Source organism: Electrophorus electricus, chromosome 21 (genome assembly GCF_041902795.1).
Source record: "Electrophorus electricus isolate QZ-2024a chromosome 21, ASM4190279v1, whole genome shotgun sequence".
NCBI classification, from domain to species: Eukaryota; Metazoa; Chordata; class Actinopteri; order Gymnotiformes; family Gymnotidae; genus Electrophorus; species Electrophorus electricus.
In genome coordinates this window covers 7,044,508-7,065,616 of record NC_137517.1, presented here as the reverse complement: position 1 = coordinate 7,065,616, position 21,109 = coordinate 7,044,508, and the positions used below count along the sequence as shown (strand labels likewise).

Sequence of the window (21,109 nt, the reverse complement as noted above, 5' to 3'; positions counted from 1 at the left end):
CCTTGGTTTCGGTCACACGAGGCCGACCGGGAACATGGTGGAAGTTTACTTCCTGAAGTAAAGCGGAGGACCAAAAAATAAAGGAACACTGTTGATATTACGTCCCAGATTTGCAGCCCAAGAAGGTATGGCGTTTTTTGAAAAGGCGCTTCAGAAAAAAAGCGTTCTTATTATAAATGTTGTGTTTCAGTATCAGTTTTATCCATCTAGCTAGCTAGCTAACCTATCAAACAGGTCGCTACATAGCAAGGACGCTATTCGTACCAGCTAGGATACTCTAACCTACACCGTACAGAATCAGAGACGTTTTAGATTAAACGATGTTTTCGGTAGAATGTGTACTTCGTTCTCCAGCTGCCTCAGTTAGCCAGCTACCAAACCAGCTGACGTTTGCCATCATAGCTAACTAACTTGGTTGCCGTGTGGCAGAATTGTTAGCTAGCTGGGGCAATCTAAGCAGCTCAACAGTTTAGCATTTGTTGCTAGGCTTGATTTAGAAAGCTAGGTTAGCTAACCTAACTAGGTTAACAAAGTGGGCACTTACTCAGAAGCTTGTCTACATTTGGGAAATAAGATTTCAATATTGAAATAATTAAAATTTAGCCAGTTTTGGTTGTGATTTAGATGTACCTAAGACCTAAATAACGCTAACTATTTGATTTCATAGATTCATAGCTGCATAGCTAGTGAGTTGGCTAACTTTGCTATTTACCTAGCTAGCTTGGGGAAATGACAGCCTTGAATAACTTGTTTGGTTTAATAACAGGAAGCGATGTATCAGTTAGCAAGCAATCTTACTAGCATAGATAGTCAAAAACGCAAAGTGACCTTATAGTGTCCGTTCCTGAAGGAAACCATCAACTATAATGTGTGTGTGTGTGTGTGTGTGTGTGTGTGTGTATATGTATATGTGTATATACATATGTGTATGGATGTGTTGATGTGATGTGTGTCTTCTCCATTCAAATTACCCCTTGCCTTGGTAGAGCCATCTGACTGATTTTGTGGGTTGTTTTTTTACTTGACCACGAATTCATGCGTGTTATATAAATACACTAAATACACTTCGTCTAGCAATGCATGAATATTGGTTAGTTCCACTTGCAGGGCTTAAACAGCGAAATCTTGCTATTACCCAAAACTAGCGACACAAATGACTTATCATGCTTCAACTGTTAGACAGACTGTTCCTTTTTCACGAAACAGAGTTTCTTAGTTAGTACAGTAAGCCAAAGGAAAGGGCATGCCGGTTGGAATGTCCCATTTTTATCAACTTCATTTTTTGTTTTGTTTTGTTTTAAATGATCATAGTAGCACAAAACCCATACATTGTGACACAACCTACCTTGTGGGTGTGAAAAATTCTCAGCAGCTGAGTCATAATCTAGTTGCCTGCTTAGGCTACTTGTCACCTGAGCAGGAAAATGGTCATCACAGCAAGTGTTTGCCAGATTGTTCCCATTTCCTCCACCACTTCTTTCCCCTGAGCACAGGGCTGACAGATTTGGAGAGAATATAGAACAATTGCAATGTTTCTGAACAATGTAGTGACTGCAATTTGAGCTGCTGTTTGTTCTGCTGGTTAAAAAAGCCTGTGGTTATGCACTGTGTAACATCTATCAGGCATAATTATGAACTTATCTTGTTTCAGTAAGGAACCTTTTAAAATTTAGGTCTACTTTTACTGCTTTCTAAGTTCTCACCAAGTTTTTCTATTATTCTATCATGACAAATCAACCAGCAAAAGAATCTTAAGATTCATGACCTTGTTAATGCTGCATAATAGAAACATTTGAGACTCATTTAGATTATAATTTAGATATGACATGGCTTAATCCTTCAGCCTTAGTGTGGAGATATTGGTAGTTAGTAGTTTTCTTAATGGTAGTACAGAGTGGTTCCAAATTTGACACACAATCTGAACTAGCTGTGGTCTGTCATACATCATGGTATGTTTAGGATTGTGACAAGACAAATAAAATAATAGTGATAAATGATGTAATTATTAAATTACTTTATTATATTTTGATCGTTCATTTCTTTCACATGGAGTTTGATGTGCTTATTTTTGATGTGCAATATTTATAAGCAAAATTGTGTGATACTGTGGGATGAGTATGCATCACAAAACAGGAAGATCATCAGGGTGTGGTCTTGCACACTAGAAATGCTTGTTTGTGATGTAATGGTTTTGCTGCTAATTTAATTGCAGTACCATTAGGCATTTAGTCTAAAATAATAATTTTCATGATTGAAGGGTTATTAGTATCAGTAAGATACCCTCCTAAAGATGGTCATTAGTCATCAGTAAGCTCCCCTGTTAAAGAAACAGGGGAGCCTAGTTAATGAAATCATTTATTGGATTATTACAGAAGTTACCTATGGACATTAGACATAGCAGTCCCTGCTCAAGTTTCAGTGGAGTGCAGATGGCTAGAGTATTGGTGGTGGGTGGTGTTTATTGCTGATCTGAGCCTAGTTTTCCTGGCTCTTTTTCTTATGTTATAGTGGACATAGAACCTTGCCTAGAGGAGCAGTACACAGCCCCAGTTATTGATGGCTGTAAAGTTCAGTGGACTCTGAAGTAACCATTGACCTGTTGGATAGTAAATATGTTAGGCATAATTGACAGTATCTTCATACTTCCACGTCACGTGGTCAGATTAAAGTATATGTTAGAAGACTGTGATCTCAGCATTACCTTTGACTAGGTGAAAAGCACCTGGGGAAATGCAGGCTGTGGCCTATTTGTGGCACGCTACATGAACAGCAGTGAATTATTAACCCAGATAGCAGGCCAAGAGAAAGTGTGTGTGTGTGTGTGTGTGTGTGTGTGTGTGTGTGTGTGTGTGTGTGTGTGTGTGTGTGTGTGTGTGTGTGTGTGTGTGTGTGTGTGTGAAACTGGCAATCACTATGAATTATGCACTGTTAAATTGTCTATGATTTTGGGGTTATTGGCAACAGACTTGAAATGTAAATATTATCAGTTGCTGCCCAGTTTAAGCTGTAGCAAATGCATTTTTACCTTAGCAGAGGAATATAGCTTCTAATATAGTTAAACAGCCCTTCTTAATAGGAATTGCAAAGGCCAGTCACTTTACTGCAGAACAACACAATTTTGATCATGTTTGATTCTGACAGCTTTAGTTATTAGCTGCAATAACACTTGGTCATTTGTCTTTAGACCCATTGCAGCTCAAGGGAACCTCAGTAACAGAGATGGGTCATATAATATAACCTTAGGATATTTTTTGCTTTGTTAAAAAATACCAGCTTAATTGTACTGCACAGTTCACTCATTTTTACCATGACATCATTGCCTTCGCCACATGTTTTTTGTTTGTTTGTTTGTTTGTTTGTTTTGCTATGAGAACCATTAACTGGTTTTGACTGTATGACTAGTTGTATGTGTATGTCTGGTTGTGTATATCTGGTTAATCGCTGCATGTGTGTACCTGTGTATGGGTGGGTGTTTTGCCTAGGTCTCAGGCCCAGCACTGCGCATGGCCTGCAGCGTTCTCCAACCAGGCCCTGCCAATGGTCACCCCATGAAGGCACAGCTACAAATCATGGGTACGTCAGTCTTCATTCACACCTCATTCACTGGTTCAGCCGGAGGGCTGAGTAGACGGCGCCCCACCCATCTCCATGTGTAGGGTATCATGTATTCCATGTCAGTTGTGACAGTTTGGGGCTTGGAGAGGTGCATCTGTGAATTGGGTTTGAACATAAGAAAACTTTGGGCAGGAAAATAATGAGGCATGTGGTCTTTGCTACACTCTTCCTCTCCCTGTTGGGCAGTAATATCAGCCAAGCTGAAGGAGAACAAGAAAAATTGGTTCGGTCCGAGTCCATACGTGGAGGTGGCCGTGGACGGGCAGTCCAAGAAGACAGAGAAATGCATCAACACGCACAGCCCCAAGTGGAAGCAGCCTGTCACAGTGTGAGTGTGTAGAGTAGAGAACACACACACATAACCACCCACCCCACTGACACACCATAATTGACCTTTGAAGCTTCCAAGACATACACAACCTAGGTGTGGATGATTCACTTAATTAGTGACCGTTGTGATGCTGTACTGTTTAAAATTTCTTCTTCATCACCTGCCAAGTATCGACCAGACCACTCCTGCTGTGCCTTAGGTCGGCCGTCCAACCTGTCAGCCAATCGCTAACAATATCTTTACTCTTCCCCACAGGATTGTCACGCCATTCAGCAAACTGGCGTTCCGGGTGTGGAGTCACCAGACACTGAAGTCAGACCTGCTGCTGGGCTTGGCCATGCTTGACCTCAGTGATGTGCTCAAGAACAATGATATGAAGAGTGAGTGCTCCATCAGGCCATGTCCGTGGGCCGCTCAATATATTGTTTGTCAGTTGTCATCACAATATAGGCTTTACCAATACTGATCTCACAAAAGACTGCAACAGGGATATAAATGCTCTGAGTGTTGTTGCTTGGTCTGCGGTCAATTATCCCACGTCCCCTCATTCAAACGCAGCATAGTTCAGTCACTCAGCCATTTCATAGTTGTATTAGTATTATTTTCATATTTTTGTATTTATATCCAATGGATCAGTTAGAAGTAAGATAATATTTGCAATTTCTTCAAGTAGATATTTGAAGTGTTTTGAAGTTAGGTCAGCATTTCACAAAAGATTCTACAGCAGCCAACAGATTTGAAACCATGCTTATTTTCATTTTTTGAGAAGTGTGAGAGTGTGATATGGATGTTATTTAGCTTCCCAGGGAAAAGGAAGCATAAATAAGCATACATTCTGCACAGCTTTAGTCTGGTGGTCTGCTGTGCAAGTGCATTATTGCTGTTGCTTGTATTTTGAATCTCATTTTTTTTTCCCACCCAACACTTTATCAAATGTATGATTTGTTTAAATTGTCCACTCAGTGGAAAGTGACTTGAAAGTCAGCGTGTTTCTCTGATCCTGGGTTTGCTGCTGCCAAGAGATTGAGTGCACTGGTAATCCAGGCATTTTGAACTGGACCACTTGCCATTCTGTCCCAAGGGTAACAAGAACAGGGGCAAACCTTTATAGGCCCAGAACTTCACTGCCCATTATTCTGTTCAAATATCAAGTTCAGTTTAAGATACCAATTAAATTATACAAAAAAGCTCAAACACGAGACAAAAAAACAAAGGAAGAGTCCTGGCCCTCAGGAGGCTGTTTAAGATGTTTCATGCAGGTTTAATGCTGTTTAATGCAGTTCAGTGCAACTCTCTTGTGTTCTTCCACTACTTTAGTAGCACTAAGCCTTTATTCTTTTAGGCTGTAACTGTTTACACACGGTACAAATAGGTATCAGTCTTGTCCTTTATTTTCCAAACGCTTTGTCACTGTTCCATTCACAATCATATTACATCATATTTATGACTAATGTGAATGACTTTTGTCTCAGATTTAGGCTGTATAACCTTTCAAGAAACTGACCAGCTTGACACACACTAAACTGGCACTAGGCTGCGCTTTCTCAGGTATCAAGATCTACATTCATGTGGCTGGCCTTATCTGGCAGCTGCCTTTCCCTGGGCCTTGTTTTCCGTAGTCGTCATCTGACTGACACTGGGCTCCTGATTGGCACGCTGGGTGTGTGTGACAGTTCTCTGCTTAGTGGCCACCCCCGCCCTTGGCTGTCCAATCGTGTTGTTTGAGTCACATAAATAGACTCTTTCAGCTGACGTGCAGACACATTAGAAAGCCTTTTCAGAAGTGCTGGCATACACAGGGACATGGTCTGTGAGGAACACTCGGACATGGCCCATTTTGCCGAAGAACAAATACCCAAGTGGCCAATCAAGGGAATCGCAGTCTATCATGTTGACAACCTAGACTGTCCTTCAGAAGAGAGCCTTCCATAAACATTCTGTGTGCTGCACTTGTTTTATGTGCTATATCACAGAGCATATGCTGGTTATTATCCCTGTAACAAGCATCTGGAATGTTTGGAATACTATTACGGACTACAAATTGCTGTAAACATTGCATAAAGTGCTGGCCCAGACAGGTGGTCTTTGTTCAAGCAGATAACTGAGAGGTTAGAAGAAGGTGTCTCAACATTTGGGAAGCCTTGTAAACAGGACCATATTCTCCCAGCACACAGCCAGAAGGTCCCTATGCTCTGTGTGGCTTGTCACACTTTCACCACGCTGCTTTTTCCAGCTTGTGATACCCGTTCCACCTCATTCATTTCCCTGCCCCGAGACACATGAGGGGTAAATGCTGGCTGAACATGTTCCGTCCTGTTTCATTACCGGCGTCGGCAAGCACTGCAGCATCAGTGAAGTCCCGAAAAAAGTCTCTGGGGGTTAAAATCTTTATCAGCTGTTTTTGAAACTGTGGTGAACCCTCAAGGACAGTGTCCTTTAGAACAAGACTAAAGTTAAGCTCGGTCCCCAGACTGTAGTCCACATTTTCAGCCCTATGGGAGGGCCAGTTTCTCTGCTGCTTTCCCCTCACTCTTACCTGTCTTCCTCTTTCCATGCATATTCTCTCATTTTAAATGGATGCAGCTTCATATATTGGTTTTCTGCCCCCTACAGTCTGTGAGGTAGTGCAGACCCTGCCTCTGTGCACGGACCGAGACCAGACAGACATTGTGGGGGATCTGTACGTGTGTCTAGATGGGATGCAGGTTGATCCAGACATGTTCACCTCTGCTGAAGCCAACAATGAGAGTGAGTCTTTCTCCTTTGCTCTCTTTCTCTTTTTTACACACACACACACACACACACACATATACGCACTGCTGTATTATAGGGTGTTGGGAGGATTTTTTTCCCCTCACTTTTTGCCTTGTAATTCACACCTTTACAACACCCTGATGTGCTTTGGGATGGACTGACTGGTATTATAATTTTGTGTATGTGTATATGACAAGCTCAGAATATTTCCCATGGCAAAAATAACCTGTGAAACCTGTTTTCTGCTACTGACTCTAAGCTGTTTTATAAGCACAACATACTGCACATACACTTTATTAACCCCATGGTAAATAAGGAAACTCTCAATAGCTATCTGAAACCGAAACTGTGATTGATTATAAACATTTCTGCTATTACCAGTATGGTACGTAAATGATCATGGGATTTCTATTTTTTGTGTGGCTGTGTAAGAATGCCTCTGATATATTCATGTTGCACATGTTCATATTCTCTTTTTTTTTTTTTCCCCCCGGCATGACAAATGGAGAGTTGCAGCCTGCCGAAGACATCAGCGCAAGGTAGGCGCACGCCCTGCGTGGTTCTGAGATGCCAAATAAATATAATTCAGTCAAACAGAATGCAACGATCTAAGCCTGAGCCATTGTGAGGGTTGAGTGCCAGGGTTCATGCATATCCGTCTCTCCCAGGAGGAGCAGAGAGGGCTCTCCAAGCGTGGCGGATGCTAGCGAGCGCGTGTCTACCCCAAATGGAGGTGTTATGAACGGAACAGCATCTCCCTCATTATCAGTGAGACGTTCACGACCCCCGAGACCCCCCCGACCATCCAGACCCCCACCACCCACGCCTCGCAGACCTGTCTCTTCCCCAGGTCAGGCTGCCAAGATGATGATGATGATGGTGCTTTTTGCCCCCTAATGCTTTTAACATATCTAAAAAAATAAATAAATACTTAGCTATTGCCTGAAGGTTCTCACTCTACATTACTACAATTATTCTAAAGAGTTTGAACCAGTAAGTTTTTGTAATATAAAACTCTGTTCTTAATGCATGTTTAAGTGTGTGGCTCAGATAGATCTGTACTTATTAATGCATCTTTAAATCCCCCAGCGTGCCCCTTGAGTGATTCAGTGCCTGACACTGGAAACTCAGCAGCCACAGAGACACCTGTGCGCAACCCCACAGCCACTCCAGCAGGGGTGGCTCCTGACTCCACACCCGAGGTGCCAAGCCGGCCCACCCCCAGCATAACCCCTGCCTCCAGCAGAATGACCAATGCTGGCCCTCTTCCCCCAGGGTACCACACACACGCCATCTCTCACACACATGCGCTAACACACACACCCTTATTTGCTCATTCTCAACATCCAGGTAGCTGCTTTTTATAGACCGCTTTGTTCTGTTTTAGTCCCAGGAGTAAAGTCTCATTATACTGTAGTTTAGAAAAGTGATCCCCATAGTTTTTTGCACTGAGTTTAGGGAGGAGGTGAAAGAGAATCCCTGAAGACCCCTGACACACTGACCAAACATTTGCTCAAGAGACTCCAGCAAACCCCAATGCTATAGCTGTGTGTCCGTGTGAGTGTCATTCGCATGGCATGCACACAGCCTTGTTTGCCCTCAGAGTTCACATTCTGAACTCTCTAAATCCGCCAGGAGGACAAATGGTTGCCTATGAGGAAAAAAGAGATGGCGCCAATCCGATACCACGTCACGATCCAGCCAGAAAATAGCATAGCAGCGCTGTGCAGCAACACACCTCAGGTCACGTGATGACAGACAGATTAGTTCGGGCAGGTCGCACAATAACAGCCGGGTTAGTTTGATCATGGTTTATATATAGCTGTAGAGTTTTCTTTACATTAATGGTTTAAAAGTATCATGTTCAAATGCAAACATCCATGCACTCACACGTGATGACTTTTCTATCATTCTGATAACCCAGTGTGGCAGAACAGGTTATCTGCCTTGTAGTAAGAGCATTTAAACGTCAAAATAGTGTTTTAGTACTGTTCACCACCATTGATCCGTGACCCCAAAAGAATAGTCCTTTCCAGATTGACCATGAAGTAAAACATGTTCAGAACTGGGCAAAGGAGTAGGATCAACAGAAACCTGTTTTTTTTTTTTTTTTTCAGCTTGAAAGAATAGCCATCTTGTAATCATTTTGTGATTTTAAGCGAACGTTGAGTGAAGAGAGACTCGTAGTACAGAGACTCGTAGACTCGTAGTGCTCACTTAGGGCCTGGTGTGTGTGGGCTGTGTTGCAGGTATAGCAGCAATTTACCACTGTAAATTCACAAGAAGAATAATTAAAAGGTCAATAAGTTGATGGGGAATTGCATTACTGCATTCAGTAATGTGGGCAAAAAAAAGTATATGAACTATAGTGTAAACTTCAGGAGTCAGTAAGTCAGTGATGTACTGAGCAGAGTGAGAAAGTGTGTGTGCATGCATGAGTCAGTGTGCACGCACTCAGTAGGCGAGTACAGTACAGCTAATGCAGTAAATATCATCTCATTAAGAGAGATACTTTAAAGAACTGGGAGAAAGATAATTAAATGCTTTAGTTTTTCTGCTTTGTATAATTTTCTTTAGATTTATCTGCCATATCCGTGTGTGATATCTGTAAAACAGCACATTTAATACATCTCACACACAATTTCCCCAACAATCTAGGTTAAACCCCAAACAACTGAACCACTGCTCCACAGTAGTTTTTAAGGAAAAAAAGATATCAGCTCGGTATCACTATTGGGCGACATGCAAATGGTATCTGTATCGGATCAGTGCAGAAAAAAATTTATTGTGCTATAGTGCAGTCTGCACCGTTATTGTCTTCATGTACACTTACAGAGGGCCACAGCACAGATTAGGGTTTCCCCTGTTCTGACAGAGTGAGTCATTGGAGATCTTATGAGGCAGTTGTGTGATGAGGTGTGCTACAGGAGAGGCAGCCCGGCCACCTGCCCGGAGGAGGGGCCTGTCTGTACAGTCCTGCCCACTGCTCTTTATGTTCTGTTGTGTGTATGTGTGTGGTATAGCTGGGAGCAGCGAGTGGACCAGAGTGGCCGAGTGTATTTTGTGGACCATGTGGAGAAGCGGACGACGTGGGAGAGGCCAGAACCTCTACCTCCGGGGTAAAAGCTTCCCTGACCTTACAGTTCATACTGGACACACACATCCAGAATTGACATGGCGCCTAATGCACACACATCTTCATGCGCACACCCACTCACCCACACCTTGACACAAACACCCAGCACTTACTCTTGTAGCCCCACTGCATTGCCTTTTCTGTAGCTGGGAAAGGCGCGTGGACCCACTGGGCCGTGTCTACTTTGTGGACCACATCACCAGGACGACGACATGGCAGCGCCCCACTGTGGAGACTGTGCGCAATTATGAGCAGTGGCAGCACCAACGCAGCCAGCTGCAGGGAGCCATGCAACAGTTCAACCAGCGCTTCATAGTTGGGGTGAGCACTGCCAAACTCACAGTAATGTTACACTGCATTCGCGCTTTCATACTAATGCTGAACGGGCACACACTTGTCGCACACACGCTATTCATCTTTCCTCTCACACCTCACACACTACTGGTCTCCTCTACCCTTTCACACATGCTGCACTGCATCACGAGCACTGACCACAAAGGTATTGTGTTAAAGTCCATTCGATGAAAGCATTAGTTAGCTGATTTAGTCTGCTTGTTTTTAAAGGTACAGGATCAGCCTGCAGCCACCCAGAATGACCCGCTGGGCCCGCTTCCGCACGGATGGGGTAATTAGGTTTAGGCTTTTCGCTCTTTTATTTTTAAACTAATTAACTAGAAACCTAATTCTAATTGTCTTGCCTCTTATTAATTATTTGCTCTGTTGTCAAAATCCCTCAGAGAAAAGAACAGACAGCAATGGCCGAGTCTACTTCGTGCACCACCCCACCCGCTCCACCCAGTGGGAGGATCCTCGAACACAAGGGTCAGACACTACATCTTTAGGCGTTTCCCTCATTTGTGTTTTTACCTTTTGCATTTGAAGGCATTTATATGGTCTACACTAAAATGGATGGCTAATTATTTTTAGACCAATTTGTTTATTCTGATTTAATAAATTGATTGTTGAGATTCCACAGTTGGACTTTTACACACATTCTTTCTAAAATTGCTGAATCAGTTTCGCACATCGAAACTGTTCCTAGGACAAAATAATCCCCAGTGACAGTGAAATGTATCTTAAGCAGGACTAGACTGAACCTAGTCTTCTAACCAGCCCTTAGATGGAGTGGAATGCTGACTGAAAGCTTTGCTCTCTGTTGCCTCCCTGCAGGCTGCTCAATGAGAAGCCGTTACCAGAGGGCTGGGAGATGAGGTTCACTATAGATGCTGTCCCTTATTTTGTGGATCACAACAGAAGAGCCACCACCTACATTGACCCAAGAACCGGAAAATCATCACTGTGAGAGCTATGCACACACGGATTCTTTCATTGCAGGCACACACACACACACACACACACACAGCTGTTTTATTAATGAAATTCCTACTAGTGTGCAGGTGGAAGCAGAGAGCAGCATGTGTTTGCTTGGGAAACATGCATTACCTCAAATCATTGACTGTTAATGCTGTTGCTCTTGGTGAAATGCCATCTTTACACTCACACTCGCTCACATTAGGCTGGGTTAGGACTTTCCGTTGATGCGGGCGCAGTTACATCACAGATCCTGCCTCCGCAGCGTCACTGCTTATGGAGCCAGAAGAGCCCATTTCTTGAAGTTTTCAAAGCTGCTGAGATGTTTGCCTTCGCTATTTCATGAGTCAACACAATATCTTTCCCGCTTGGTTTACAGTGTTTCCTCTTGACCAGTTTGCATTGTCAAATCCTCATTGACCAAGAAAACTGTAAAGGAAACTGGAAACAGGTTGTGGGACTGATACTTTCAAACCACTGAAAGCCATATTGAGATGCAACATTGCCTGAATAAACGTGTCGGTGCGTCTCTGTCATAATGGGAAAGGGTGTGTTTGCGTCTGTTTGAACCAGAAGGATTGTGTACAAGTGGATTCGCTCATGCTCGCGCGTGCGTGCTCGTGTCTCAGTCTGTAAGGTTTTAACATGATTGTTTAACTCTCTTCTTTCCACTCAGTGAGAACGGCCCTCAGATCACGTATGTGCGGGACTTTAAAGCCAAAGTGCAGTACTTCAAATTCTGCTGTCAGGTGTGCAGTCTATTCAGATTCTTCTTCATTTGTACTGTAATATGGTAGAACAGCTAGTGTAAATAGCTAGGCTTTACGGTGTTAGTTACAACCAGAGCCGTAGATTACAGCTGTCATGTCATTTAGGTGTTTTATAGCTTTTATATAACACTTTAGCAAAGAAAAGAATAAAGTAAAGAAAAGCCCTGAACATTTGTTTCAAATATCTGCTCATAACGTTGGCCATTCCTTCTGCCAAAAAATGTCGCTAGCAGCAGTTTGGAGTAAGGTGACCACTCTTGTTACACAGCATATTAATGGAGCAGGCAGAATCAGAGTGTATGGTTGGAACTGTTCTGTATGTTATTGCTGTTTATTACCTCGTCCAAAAGCAGTATAGTGGGCAGGTTCGTTTTGAAATGTATTTGTAAATGGTAATATTTCTTTTCCCCTTCTTATAGCAATTAGCGATGCCGCAGCACATCAAGATCACAGTGAGCCGCAAAACACTGTTTGAAGACTCCTTCCAGCAGGTGAGAGAAGGAAACATTTTAAAGTCATAATGTGTTTTGTCTGATGTTGAGTTTTACAACCAGTGTACCAGCTACTGAGGTTTCATTGATCCTCATTTAGTTTAGTGTATTTGAGGTTATGCAGAAGTAATTCTAATTTCTGCCGTCATTTAGTGGGTTATGAGGGTTGTCAGTGTCAGCATATGTTTGCTTTCCGGACCGAGCTCATCAAAAAGCCAATTTTCATAGTGTTATTACATTTCATTGTCTGTAACAGATAATGAGCTTTAATGCCTCAGACCTTCGCCGAAGACTGTGGATCATTTTCCCAGGAGAGGAGGGTCTGGACTACGGCGGTGTAGCCAGGCAAGATCCTTAACCACCTCACCAATGGTCACAAAAAAAACCCACTTCCTAGACGAAGGGTCCATAGCAGACCGCAAATCTGTTCAGCTTGACGATCATCCATGTCCTGTCATGAGCCAAGTGGAAAAGGCTTCGCTAAAAGATGCTGAGTGTTCGTTTGTCGCTTAAGCCTGCTGGCTGAACCTGTGATTTGTGACTGCATGTGACTGTGTCCTCTAGGGAGTGGTTCTTCCTGCTGTCCCATGAGGTGCTAAACCCCATGTACTGCCTGTTTGAGTATGCTGGCAAAGAGAACTACTGTCTGCAGATCAACCCTGCCTCCTACATCAACCCAGACCATCTCAAATACTTCAAATTCATTGGACGCTTCATTGCTATGGTAACTTGGATCTACCTCAAAGCTTTGCTTTGCAATATTGTATTTGTAATGATTCATTATTCATAAAAGAGCTTGCTTGTGACCATGATCATTCAGCTATTGTCAATGTCCTGGAAGCATGCTGGGCTTTGAATATGTAGCATATAGATTTCGAAGTAATGGGATTCTATATGGTTCCACTTGTTCCAGCAATCTTCAGTGTGACAGTGCAAGATGATAAACCAGATTTTTTTTTTTTTAATGAGAAAAAATGTGGTGTGGTACAGTGGGCATAGTGTTGTAAGCACCTGTTTACAATTTGTTAGCACACAAACTTTCTGCATCTTTGACTGCTTGAAAGGTAACAAGGCTCATAGGTCTTGTTAGTAAGGGCCTTAAAAATGTAAGAAGCTGCTCCTGATTCTTAATCCTCACATTGATTCTTTGTTTTACTTCATGATGGTAAATGAGTACAAACAATACAATGACACACTAAACTAAAGGTGGATGGGTGATTAATTTGGATAAAAAGATTCAAATTACAGTTACCATGTGACTTTTAAGATCTATATAATATTCATATTCTGTCATCCTTGTATGAGCTGTTTCATGCATCTCTGTGTCTGAGTAGCAAATGTTTTTGATTCTTAGGCTTTCTGGGTTCAGTCTGTGGTTAGATACTTTTTAATTATTTCTGCCTATTTCTAGATGAAGCTTTTGTGTCCTGTCTCCTCAGGCCTTGTTCCATGGAAAGTTCATCGATACGGGTTTCTCACTCCCATTTTATAAGCGTATTCTAAACAAACCTTGGGCCCTTAAGGACCTGGAGTCTATTGACCCGGAGTTCTACAACTCTCTCATCTGGATTAAGTGAGTTTGCCCATGGTGTTAAATGCACACAAACTAACAACAATAACCACATATCACGTACCTCTTGATAATGTTAACATGGCTGTGAATAGTGATGAAACTCCTGGCTTTGCCACTGGTTGCACAGTTTGTTGCACCACTGTGTGATAAGGAAAAAAAGAGTCTGTCCTAGGTACAGGTAGCCATGAATAGTAAGAATAGCTGTCTTCATTTGCATGCCTTAGTTGTGCATTGATGTAAAGATTGCTAGTGACTCGAGACTTATTTTAATCTGAACATCTTGTAGTAAACAATATGATTAACAAAAACATCTGGGTCATTGTCTATACTACGGACTGGCAAACTAAACGTTACATTCAGCATTGCATGTAGCTTAGGTTATAACTATAAAGCTTTATCACAATATCAGCATTGATTCGTTCGCATCATTGTTCTCCGCTGGGGTAGCTAACTTCTTGTTGCCATCTGGGAAGATCATCAGATACTAGCTTAGTGTGGTATAAATGTAAGAAATTGTTCTAGTGAACTGCAGGGGTTCTCACACTGTCCAGCTAAGCTGCTTTCACTTTTTGCGGTAATGCATCCCCCTCCGCTAAAATGTACATTTTGATTGGTTCTGCTACTGAGTGTCTCTGCTCCAGCTGGATAAGGAGATTGTCGTCTCAGTTGGCATCTCTCTGCCTGCATCTGCCATCCCCCTTCACCCGTACCCTCATCGTCAGTCGTCCGAGTAAGGACATCTTGCTGGCTTTCCCTCTCCTCCCGCCTCTTTTCATCATATGTAGCTGATGATGAATGTGCAGATAGGGTGAAACTGACCCAGCTGGTGAAGGGGGGGTGAAGAAACGCACTACTTGCTGATGTAGATCGTCATTCAGGAAGGTAAAATGGGTGCTCGGGCTGCTGTGCCAGAGCTGTGGCTCTTCGGTCCGGTGGTCACAGCGCATATCGTCTACATGTGGTTGCTGCGCTCAGCCTGCACTACAAATGGTGGCAGCGGTAGAGTGGCACTGTGAGGCCAGCAGCAGTGTTCCTATGGCTAAAGGAACCCCCCTCCCCTGCTGTGAGGGGATGTACAAAGCCCTGTGTGAACCCCTGGATGATGGGTCAGTGCATGAGGGAAAGACGAATGCAGCGTCATGGAGCTCATCACTCTTTGAAGGAGGGGGTGATGTGACGGAGATGAACTGCATGAGCTGAGACAACTGAGACATGAGCTGAGATAACAATCTCCTTATCCAGCTGGAGCAGAGACACTCAGTTGCATAGAAAGCTCTGGCTGATGTGACGGAGAGCTGGATCTTTGGTCTGGTGGTCTCTATTTGGTCACAATCTAGAGCCCTGAGTGAATGTTTTTTTTGTTAGTCGTGTACATGCATATGTGATTGTGTGCGTGCTTGGGTGTGTTCTTGTGCTCGTGTGCGCATGTGCACGTCTCCGCACAGGGAGAACAACATCGAGGAGTGTGGCCTGGAGATGTTCTTCTCGGTGGATAAGGAGATCCTTGGGGAGATCACCACCCATGACCTGAAACCAGATGGGGGCAACATTCAGGTGACTGAGGAGAACAAGGAGGAGTACATCAGGTACACTCACACTCTGAACTGATGGATTCAAACCCAGAGGAAGGGAAATGAGAGGCTCTCTGTCGTTCACTTTTTCTTTTTTTTCTTCTTCTTCTTCTTCTTCTTCCCCTTTTCTTCTCTCTGTCTCTCACACACACCAGATACACATACATGTGGCTGTGAAGTAAAGGGAATACAAGCTGTTTTGAACTCTAATTGTTGTTTTTTATTCAGTAGCTAACATGAAAGGTATGCAGGTACTCAAAAGAGTTAAAAACATAAGTATGAAATCTCCTGAGACTTTAATGGTTTAAAGTGTTAGGAAGTATAATATTTGTTTCTGAGCACATAGAGAATTGTGATTGTTATTGATGTTCTGAAGCTGTGCCTGACTATTTCCCTGTTTCTGGGGCAGGCTGGTAGCTGAGTGGAGGTTCTCACGGGGGGTGGAGGAGCAGACACAAGCCTTCTTCGAGGGCTTCAACGAAGTCCTGCCCCAGCAGTACCTGCAGTATTTTGATGCCAAGGAGCTCGAGGTATCCACAAGATTGGCTAGAAGTAGCAAGGGGTTAGAGAAGGCTCATTGGTAGGGAGTGAGGGAACTGCCATATGGCCTTTCCGCACATGCTCAGTCCTGAGTGGGTTGGTGGGTAATGCTCAGCGTTAATGTTTCATAACTCTGCCAATATGTTTCGGAAGAAAAAAATCAACACAAGTGTATGAGCTTTTATTCTGAGCCGTTCATTACATTTTATGGTCCTGACAGTTACAAAGAGGGATGCAGCTGTTTCATGAATACAAGCACATATGGTGGGCTGGTGCGCATCATTGCCAGAACACACATGGGTATGTGAGCAGGGTGTGTGATGTTGCTCTGGTGCAGGTTCTGCTGTGTGGGATGCAGGAGATCGATCTCGTTGACTGGCAGAGGCACACCATCTATAGACACTACACTCGCAGCAGCAAGCAGATCATCTGGTTCTGGCAGGTGTGTGACTGCTGGCTGCACACCAAAGTCACGCTCACCCAAGACCCACTCACCTGGTGTAGCCTAGATTCAACACATGATCTGAAGCTTGGGACCAATGGATAAGGTTCTAGACCTTTGTAGGTCTAGGTGTTCATGTAGTGTGTCCGTGCGCTGAGGCTACATATTGAAATAAACATGAGTTGAACTATAAAAATCACAGCTAGTAATGACCATTGCATCATGGATCAGAATAATGTCATTTGTCACACGTTGGGCGCACACACAATGTCACACACACTCGCCATGCGTGTGACCTCCCTTGCCTCTCATGCTGTAGCTCGTTAGAGAGATGGACAACGAGAAACGCATGCGTCTGCTGCAGTTCGTCACGGGGACGTGCCGTCTTCCAGTGGGAGGCTTCACCGACCTCATGGGTAAGTGGACAGGCGGGAGAAGTCTTCTTTAACACAGGAAGTGCGCTAGGCTTATTATTTGTAGCAACAGGAGGATGACACATGATCATCTTTCTGACTGCTAAATATTGGTAAATATAAAATATAGCGAGCACATATGAACACACATGCACTTAGGTCCAGGCCTCCAGTTCTTTTATAATTGACTTGTTACTTGAAATTCTTCTATGTTAAATACGTCCATCAGAGCTGTGTGTGTACAGCGTGCTTTATGAAGCACGGGGTGTGTTTAGCCCACCTCTACTGAAATCCTGGTCTCCTCCCCCCCCCCCCAGGGAGCAATGGCCCACAGAAGTTCTGCATTGAGAAAACAGGGAAGGAGAACTGGCTTCCCAGAAGCCACACGTGGTGAGAGCCTTCAGACGCACTGCCGGCACGCACCCACTGGCAACAGTCATTTCCATTCTGACCCACCCTCAGTTAACCTAATATAGATTAATCAGCATTCTACAAACTGCCTCAGGCATCCTGGGAGATTAAACAGGGCAGAAACGTGGACCCATTTGGTCTCCAAGGATCACTCTGAACACATGCAAGTTTTCATTAATTCATTTAGCACATAGTAGAGGAATTGACAAAATACAAATGACAAATTTGGATAGCACATTTCATACTGACAGGTAAATCTAATTACACTACATAATAAGAGCAATAAATAAACGTAAAAGGATAAAGAAATAGGCATATATAAAAAGAAAAGATGAGAAGCAGGAAGGAAATTCACAGCAACGGCATACAGTTTGGTAGCACAGACACAAAATTACCTAGAAGTTCTACAGGCAGCGATGTGATAAGGACTCTGTGAGGGGCCCACAGCTAACACTGTTTCCTCTCTCCCTGATGCAGCTTTAACCGGCTGGACCTGCCTCCCTATAAAAGCTATGAGCAGCTGAAGGAGAAGCTTCTGTTTGCTATTGAGGAGACAGAAGGCTTTGGCCAGGAGTGAGACTCGACTCATGCAAAACAGACAAACAGCAGGGAGCACCTTGGGAGATGTATACTGTATATGCACGCACACTGGATGTAATGATGTTGTGCGTGCGCGTGTGTGTGTGTGTGTGTGTGCTGAACAGAAGTGGGGATTTTGCGCTTATGTCAATCCTGTTGAACAATCTTCTGTATTGTTTGTGTAAACCTGGAATAATTTTTGTCTTTGCTAGACCCATATTCTAGATCAGTGGTTTTCGACTTGTGCTGCCCCTCCAAAAAAAATTTTTATTTATTTATTATACACAATATTCTCTGGAAAGAGAAAAGGTTTGCATATAACCAACACAAAGTCCTTTTAAGCTAGAAATGTTGTCAAAAATGTGCATTTAATGTATTCTTATCAACTGACATTTCATTAAGAAATGAAATCATTCAGTAACCCTCAGACTAATCCTTCACCTAGCTGTCTTGTTTTAAACTAACATTATTCTGCCATTAAAGTTTTTAGTAGAAATGAATGCACTATAACAATATTGTAAGAATTACATACCAATGTTCTACAGAATGCACTGTTTTGAACCACTGATCTAGATTGTAGTTCATTGGTAAGTCGCTAGGGTTGGACTGCTTTTCCAAAACCAAGCTGTACTTCAGTTTTGCTTTAAAAAAAAAAAATGCTCAAAGTGAAGGTGGGGTCCAGATTTTTGCTTGTGTAACAGGTTCATCAATGTGTCCATCAGCAAAAAGCAAATTGCCCTTTGTTTTTTGTGAAAAAACTCATCCCATTTAAGTGACATACCCAGTAAAACCAGCATTACACGCAGTTTACTGTGTTTTCAAAAAACAAGGCGGAGGTTTTGACTATATGTAGCAGGTGTGACATTTCCTGTTTGGCTTCTACAGTGCAATCAGGAGAACCCTGCCCGTGATCCATAGCCAGTATTTATTGCAGGTACGAGTGAATGAGAATTGTCTGTTCGTAACACCCTAGTTTTATAGGGGCTTTATTTTGAAGCATCTTTTTATATATATTTCTGAGCCTTTGTATCCGGGTTATTGCCTTTCAATGCCTCTCAACTTATTTTAGGTTATGCTAGTCTCAACCACTGAGGGGTGCTGTAAACCCTATAAAATCTACAGTATTCACAAAGCTTGTAGAATGGACATGATGTCTCTGAAGACAGACTAATGGAGGGAATGTGGTCCACATCAGAACTCTGAAATGCCTGAGTTAGTGAATGATCAGGGTCTTTTATATACAGCCTTAGTCCCGTAACCTACAATGTGTGAACTTTCCCAGTAAAAGTCAGAATATCAGTGCGTTTGGGATATATGGAAAAGAGTTGGGGGAGACACTTTTTAAGCTTGTTTGTCAGTCACACTAGCCCCATTGGCTGTAACTATGGGGTGTTATTTTTCCCCAAATGGGTAATTCTGGCTCTCTTAGCTCTTATACTTTATCTTGATTTATCACGTGACTCAACCTCTTAACCTCTTTGCATTATAGAAAATAACATGAGTTTGTCTTCATGTATAATGGAGTTTAATTCTCTGGGAAAACTTGGTGTATGTAAAATCATGTTGTTGAATTTCTTTAATAAAAAATTCTTCTGTTAGATAGAACTTATGGGAAAACTGCCTCCCTCTGTATATGAACGTAATCTTGTACATTGTGTGAATATATTGATTATCTTCCCTGTAAAAAAGTAATGAGGCTTTTAGTATTAAGAAGGGAGATGGCTCATTTCAAAAGCCGTTCCAAAGATTCTGCACCATTTTCGGTCAATTTATATGTACAGTAAATTGTGTTTTAAAAAGGTTGAATAAATAAGTATATGGGTAAAATTGTTCTTTGTCCAAACTTTGTCCAAGAATGATGGCAGTCCTAACTGCTGAGATCAAGTGCTGAGCTTCATAGTCCACTTTCTAAGGGTCATAAACTGATATATGGTATGGTCAAAAGCTCTTAAGGAATAGTAAGGAAGAGGATACATTCCTACAAGGGCAAGTAACAGCTCATCCTACATACTCACAAATTAATAACTTACTATTTATTCTACTATGGTGTCAAATAATCAGTAATGTATGTTGATTTTTAAATGGTGATTTTAATAATGTATCGAAATGGCAACTTTCATGAACTGAGAATGAATTATTATTCATTAATACATTAATTAAAATTAATACTCTTAATTAGCTCCCCACTTCACTGTTTGCAACGGCTTTCTCTCCTGATCCGCCTATTAGACGGTAAGTATACTTTTATTACGAATTTGTTGAATAATAACTTTCATTGATCTTGATCGATAAGTAGTTTGTTTGATTATTCCCATAGATTGCATAAACCAATCAATTTACTTTATTTCTCTAATTATTGTTATTTTTAATTACCTGCATCCGTCAAGAATTGTTTGTTTACATTCCTAACTGCGTACTAAGTGGCCAAAAAAAGTCTGAAAAGTGGGACTCATCACAAGTATATCTGGATGCTATCTGGCGTTGACCTTTTAGTCAAAGACTGCATGCTGGGAGCCTGGAAAACTGTTTCGGTATACAAACTATTTAATGTGGTTTCAGATGCGCAACCTTTCGTGTTAGCAGAACAAATGGCTGGAATGACTCGGGGCCCTGCGCGTGTGCTCTGTTACACGTCACGACGTCTCTGGTGGACTGTGACACACACCACCACCACCCCTTGTGGCCAACCGTGAAATTACAACTCCCTTGAGAAATCTGGGGAAAGTAACCGAGTGACCGAGTTAAGGAAATACAGCTACACGTATTTTTCATTACACCTGATGTTTAAGTCTTATTATTTGTGGTTATTGTTATTATGATTAGTGGTATAAGCATTAGTAGTCGCACTACTTACACCCATATTATTATTATCGCCATCACACTTGCAGCAATGATATATATTAAAAACAATTAATAATATGTGGTCAATAGTCTTAATTATTGATTGATCACGCAGTATAAATAATTAATGATATTCTTATAATAATTATAATAATTACCCTGTGGGTCAAACTTACCAAAGGAGCCATAGCTGATGCATAATGCTAATTATGATGTTCAGATGCAGCCATGCTACCCAGTGTCCATTGAACAAAATAATTATTATGTTACGTTTAGAATTATTGCGAAATGTGCTTTAGTACTTCCTTATGTACTAATCAAATAATAAACG

At 42.3% G+C, this 21,109-nt stretch overlaps 1 protein-coding gene across 2 annotated transcripts; it reads left to right on the top strand.

The window, feature by feature from the left end:
- On the top strand, window positions 1–19,764 carry itchb (itchy E3 ubiquitin protein ligase b). 2 transcript variants are annotated; one of them, XM_027018080.3, is made up of 24 exons: window positions 1–125; window positions 3,483–3,573; window positions 3,802–3,943; window positions 4,202–4,326; window positions 6,560–6,694; window positions 7,209–7,239; window positions 7,369–7,550; window positions 7,790–7,976; window positions 9,724–9,819; window positions 9,983–10,157; window positions 10,401–10,461; window positions 10,574–10,658; window positions 11,007–11,135; window positions 11,824–11,896; window positions 12,337–12,408; window positions 12,665–12,753; window positions 12,973–13,132; window positions 13,848–13,981; window positions 15,427–15,567; window positions 15,962–16,082; window positions 16,430–16,534; window positions 16,854–16,950; window positions 17,265–17,337; window positions 17,836–19,764. In XM_027018080.3, the coding sequence occupies exons 2-24, from the start codon at window positions 3,504–3,506 to the stop codon at window positions 17,933–17,935; spliced, it is 2,583 nt and encodes an 860-aa protein (XP_026873881.2). In that variant the 5' UTR covers window positions 1–125; window positions 3,483–3,503; the 3' UTR covers window positions 17,936–19,764. The 2 variants fall into 2 exon arrangements, with proteins under 2 accessions (XP_026873881.2, XP_081560596.1); XM_081704470.1 differs by having other exon boundaries at window positions 6,560–6,695; window positions 7,195–7,239.
- Window positions 19,765–21,109: the final 1,345 nt, after the last annotated feature.